This window comes from Rhea americana, unplaced genomic scaffold, assembly GCF_003343005.1.
Source record: "Rhea americana isolate MKP2758 unplaced genomic scaffold, rheAme1 scaffold_217, whole genome shotgun sequence".
Taxonomy (NCBI): Eukaryota; Metazoa; Chordata; class Aves; order Rheiformes; family Rheidae; genus Rhea; species Rhea americana.
Window position 1 is genome coordinate 1,063,086 of NW_028186317.1, and position 6,186 is coordinate 1,069,271.

At 42.2% G+C, this 6,186-nt stretch overlaps 1 protein-coding gene across 1 annotated transcript; it reads left to right on the forward strand.

Moving 5' to 3' along the window:
* RNF186 (ring finger protein 186) lies at positions 1-952 on the forward strand. Its single transcript, XM_085305241.1, has one exon. It carries the CDS (start codon positions 16-18, stop codon positions 928-930), a length of 915 nt encoding a protein of 304 aa, XP_085161367.1. The 5' UTR covers positions 1-15; the 3' UTR covers positions 931-952.
* The last annotated feature ends 5,234 nt before the right edge of the window (positions 953-6,186 follow it).

The following is a 6,186-nucleotide window of genomic DNA, read 5'->3' on the forward strand; positions in this document are numbered from 1 at the left end:
CTGAGGCTTATCCCTATGGAGAGATCAACTGACAGGCTAAACAATGAAAATGAATCAACAACTCCTGGAGTACCGCAGCTTGAAACGGGTGGTCCTGAGCCCACTGCAGAATGTACTTCAGGAACGAGCACAGTAGGAGCTCTAATAGAAAACGCGGATGTGAAGAGACTGGGATTCACTGAAGAGCATGCCAAAGAAACGGAGAGACTACCACGCACAGAGTTAGACAGTCCTGACGGCTTTAAACCAGCAGCTTCAGAAAGAGACTGTCCGTATTCAAAGCCTCCAACTCCGGTAACAAACTTTTCAATCTCTCCTGAAGTATTCGGTTCTAAAATGCATTCACCCAAAACATTTGTTGCAGACATGGACTGTCTAGTCTGCTTCAACAGGTACAACATTTACAGAGTACCAAAGCTCCTGGACTGCCAACATGCCTTCTGCGCTGTCTGCCTCAAGCTTATTCTTAGGAAAGACGACAAGACCTGGATAATCACCTGCCCTCTGTGCAGAAAAGAGACTGTTGTGTTTGGAGGACTCATTCGCACACTTCATGATAAAGACGACATCATGAACCACTTGGAAAACCCTGATTTAACTCCTGAGATACACATCTCCCCCACAGGGCTGGACAGCAAGAGCTGGACTCAAACCAGCCGAGACATTTCACACAGAGAACAAAACATTCCAGCAGACAACAGACTGGCTATCCAGAGACTTGTGCTGCTCTTGCTGCTTGTTGTGATTCTTACTATCCTAATCCTCCCATTTCTGTACTCCGGKCTGATAAAATGGGTAATTTGTCTTATGCTTACACTGGGGGTGATTATGTCTTTGGTGCTTTGCTGCAATCCTAAATTCTACTGTAGCTGTAATGGAAACTCACTCACCTCTTGCCACAAGRACACCAACATCACTGCTATTGCTTGAAGTAATCGATGAGAGCTGCCTAGAGACGAAAGACTGATGTTATCCCCAAAGCTGCACGYGAGAAGCACTGATCAGTTGTCAGACTTTGAAAGCAATCATTCACATGATAAATTCACAAAACATAGCTAAGTTATCCCACTAAGGCTCAACATCAATACACAGTATTGCTCAATTTTATTACATGAAACATAGCAAAATATTTATATGTATTATTTTTATCAGATAAAATTGTAGTGTTTTCATGATCTGTACTTCAGACAAGTAATTTTGTTGTTCTGTTTCATCATTTTGTTGTTTGTTTCATCTCTGGATGAGTGCTGCAGAACATTATCCAAAACACCTGACAGATGTTATACTGTGAAAATCTCTATCGGCTATTGTGCTTTCCACTATCTTAACATACATACACTTTTTCTTCTTTTTTCTAATTAGATTAGTAAACCCAGGACTGGAGTCCTGGTCTCAACAGAAAATGGTAATTTCAACACACAGATTATCACTTTAATTCCTGCCAAAATGGTTGTTAGCAAGGATGAGAAGGGAGGAGGACCAGGGAAACAGAATGCCAGTTGAAGCCATCTTAAGTGGCACATGAAGGTAGAGAGGAAGAGGTGAAATAACACTCCTAATCTTGAATCTGCGACTTGCAAAGGGCAAACCTCTCAAATTCCTGACACTCCAACCTCTCCCTCCCCCCATGTTCTTTAGCACTGAAATGCTTCTTTTCACCTGAACTCCTGTTTCACCCAGCTACCTGTACCACCTCTCTTCTTGTCATCCTTACCTGAAGCGTGACATTGCCCTCAGAGATGCCCATAATTCCTCTCTAGAGATGAAAGAGATTCGTTAATTGCTGTTATACCACATGTAGTACTTCTGTAAGAAATGTGTCCATTAAAGTTTAGTAACGTTAACTGCCTGTTGACTTCTGTGTCTCAGTTCCTCATTGACAACTAATGCCAAAACATTTCACAGCTTCCCTACAGGAACTACAGATGATAAAGCTCCTTAAGGAGTCCATACAGCTGGCTTTGTGAGTAAACCAAAAGTAATATTTATATGTATGTGTGTGTGTGTCYGTGTGTGTSTGTGTGTGTACACATGTATAAAAGCAAAAAAATCCCCAACTTACTTCTTAAGGAAAATACYCTATAGCCCAACTAAACTAAAACAAAGAATTAGGAGATTCCTCTAGTTAAGTTACATTTTTAAGAGCTCCATACATCTCAGTAGACTTTGGATCAGGCCTGTCATAAATATTTGCGTTTGATAAGAAAGGAAACTGATGTACTCCAGTTCCTGAGTACATATATATACACAGTGTCTGACCAGCAGATAAAACAGATTAGACAAACAAGGAAGATGTCCTCCTAAAGTCTTGGAAAAAAACACATCTATTTTCTGCCTAAGATCAGAAAGTTTCAAGAGGAACAAATGCTTTGTTTCTTCCCATATATTTTGGCTGCACTAGAATAATTGCACAGTACATATGTAACAAYATTTATTAATAAAAACAAGAAAAAATAAATAGGAAAAGACAGGAAGTTTTCAATCCAAGTATTTTATACAACTGTGTTATTTCAAATACAAAGATTGGACCAACTATTCATCTGTACTTAAACTCTTTCAGAACCTCCTGCTGAGTCCTTCAGCCCATAGCAAATTTTCCTGCTGAGCCCCCCCTTCACAATACTAGGAGATGACRGATATTGTAGAGGTTTGTAATATTAACTTCTACCTGAATGAAGTACAAAATCCAAACAAAAGCATTAGAACAAGCTAGAAGAGTTAAAGAGCAGCATGCAATAACTTCTACACAACACTGATTTCATAGAAATGACCAGATGACAAGAAAAGACTAGACTGTATTAAAGATTTCATTTCACAATCAAAAGCCATAAAATATTCCCATTAAAAAAAAAAGAACACAAAAATTCAGGAACTTTGCCTAACATTTAAGAGACAGATACAAAACATCATGCACTCCTGAATAGTGTGAAAGTCACATCCAGTATCGGTTTGTCATCAGTCAAGAACAACCTGGGAGACACTATGAGGATCGGAGAGCCAACATCCATGTGGTGCACAACGGATCCTGGGCAGATAACGTGGGCCTATCTCTTGCTGCTTATGTGCTCAGGGGGAGTGAGCAAACCAAATTGGAGAATGAGCGTGAACATGAAAAAATCAGCTTCAGTTACATACCACCTTCCTCTCCCAAAAGGTCTCTATTCAATTGTTAATTTAATTTTCACAGTGTTACAGCCAAGAGAAAAGGGCTCCCCTGAAGGCAGTGTATGTCAGTGCCCTGACCTGCACAAAAGGAGATGCACGTGTGAACCATGTCAGTCCTGCATTCATGCCAAAGCACCAAAGAAGCTGAAGGACTAGAAGGAAGAAAAAAAAAAGTTTGTTTTTCCYTAAGATGACCATTCTGTTCCCAAGTATAAGAGCAGAAGAATAAATAAAGGTTTATATTCACAGCAAGCATGTGAAGAGYTTTTCTAAAACGATACAGAAAGAGACCACTGAGATCATCTTAAGCTGCAAATGAAGTATGCATGTTATAGAATTACCACTAGCAAAGCAGCACTCAAAGAACCTTCTTTTAGAATCACAGAATAAGATTACCAGCTGTTTTGTGTTAGCACCTTTCAAGCTTGCCTTGAGCAATCCAACTGAAATGTCTCTTCAGTCTTTCAGAGAACCATTAATGATCAACCAAATCAGTCTTAACTGATGTTGGTGGAAGTCATTAGGCCCCTAGAGGCTGACCTCGTTTTTACAGCTGTTGCTACCCACTAGACAAAATAAGGTTCAATGAGAAAGAAAGTCTTTGGAATAGTAATTACATTTATGGAGGAAAGGATAAGTAAAACATTTGTATTGATATCCTAAAATATAAAAGGATTTTCTTACATCCATTTTCCTTCATGTCCATTTTCTTTTACCCCTCCCCCCCCAAAAAAAAAAAAGAAAAAAAAGTTTCAGCTCCTAATTATTCTGTCTTGCTTACCTTAGCTGGGTCCTGATTTAGCATAGTGATTAGGTAACAGATTGTAGCCTCAAACACAAAGAGGTTCATAATGAGATATGGGTTAAGGTGATAAATATTCAGGCATAATTGACATACTGAATCAGTACCTGAACACTTGATTTATAGAGCCAGAATCCCATCAGGCAGTTTTAAGATCATGGTAAGATCTAACAGTGATATTTTAGTGTTACAGTTTCRGTAGACATAGAATCTTAGGCCAGAAACTTCAAAGATGTTTTGTTTCTATTGCATACACAGACTCTAACAGCCTCTTTCCCTACAGCATCTGCTTCTGGAACCTCAGCTGAAAAGTCAAATGTGCTACAAGTAACACCTTGTGTCAAATCTTTAACTGATTTAACCTGATGGAACTCCATCCTTCTCAGCACTGATTAGTAACATCTGAATGTCACACTTTTCCTCCACTTTGCCCTCAGGACCCTTCCCAAAGCCACAAAATTCCCCATCCCAATCCTCTCCCAGGCTTCTGATAGACAGCACCTCTGTTGTCCCATCACAGTTACTAACTRCTTATATAAGAGAGGGAGAGATGCCTCAGAAATTCTGAGTGTAGGTGTTCTGAATTACTGTTAAATGCAGAAGCCTCATTTTATCTACAGAACTTTAAATTATCCATAATTGTGCTGACTTTCATTACTATTAAACCATATTAGAAGAGTATGAATTTCCAGCATCTGATAAAACTCAACTCTCATTATCACTCCATTCAACTTACATTTTTGACTACTTTTAACATCTCTAGTTGTGTTATCACAGACACATAAACAGACAAAAAATAAATATCATAGAATAACACATTTCACACTTCAATCTCTCTCAGATTCTTTACAAAGAGAACATCAAGTCCTCAAATGCAGAGCTGTCAAATTTACAAGAAACTAATTTACAGATTTCTGTGCAAAAACAAATTTGTGTCCAGATGACTCCTTTCTTGTCTACAATTTGCAACTTGTCCTTTGTGCTGCGCAGTTACATAAGCCATAGGATAAACTACACACCTTGTGTCCCGTAACTGGAATCAACTGAGCATTCATTACGTATTTGAGTCAAATTTAAGACGATGCTTAAAATTAGGTAATACAAGCWCTCATGTGAGGAAAGCTGAGGTGTTAAACAATTCCTAGCGAGTATTCAAGATGAGACATTCGGCCAAACCAAGACTGGTTTTCAAAAAGAACACGCTCTTCCATTTAATAGTGCCAAGTAGCACATTAAGCATAGACTGAAGCTAGCCCAACTAACAAGCACCCAACACCAAGGTTTTGATTTCACGAAATGCAACCATAAATGAAAGCTGCTTTCCTCCCCCTTCCCCCCTCCCCCCCAAAAATGGATTTCTCCAAGAGTTACTAAGCATCTGATTTGGGAGTTCAGCCSAAGTCCACTTTCAAAGCAGACCCACATGTTAAAACACATAAAACATTAACACAAAAATTTTATGCTCCAACAGCTGAACTAGCTCCACAGCCTAAAAACAGCCCAAGGACTTTTACAAGGCCCAATTAATCACAATGAAACAAAACCTCCCTGGGCTGTGGCTGTAACCTTGCTTCCATCAGAAGCAACATCCACAGGGGTGAGGGGGACACCTGGCGTTTGGTGAAGCTGCCCCGAATGGATGGGAGACACCAGACGTCCCCCTCACTCCTGCCCCTCTCCATAACCCTCCCTCAGAGGAGAGAAACACCTCTGAAGGAAATAAGGGCTCCTCAGGGGGGGAAAGGAAGGGCTCTGCAGGGAGCAAAAGGGCCAGGAGCCAGGTAGGCCTGGAAGCAGGAGCAAGGAGACAACATGGCGGGCGGGGGCGCAACATGGCGGGCGGGGGCGCAACATGGCGGGCGGGGGCGCAACATGGCGGGCGGGGGCGAGGCCTTGAGGAAGGAGCAGCCGGGCCCGCGCGACGCCAGGCCTCACGGCAGCTCTATCCCTACTCTCACCAGCACTTCTCCAGAGGGAGCAGGAGCCGGGAAGAAGGGCCGACCCAGAGCTCGCAGCCAGCCCCGCGGCAGAGCGCGGCGCGCCGCTGCCGCCAGGCGCGCCCTGCCGCCAAAGCGCGAAGGGCTCTGTTACGCCAGTAGCGTAGAGCTACGCAAGAGTGCGTAGGAGTCCGTAACGCAGCCGAGCCAGCTCCGCCCTCCCCCCTTACGGAGATTGCGCAGCGGCTGAAAAGGGCGGGCGGGCGGAAGGGGCGGGGAGGC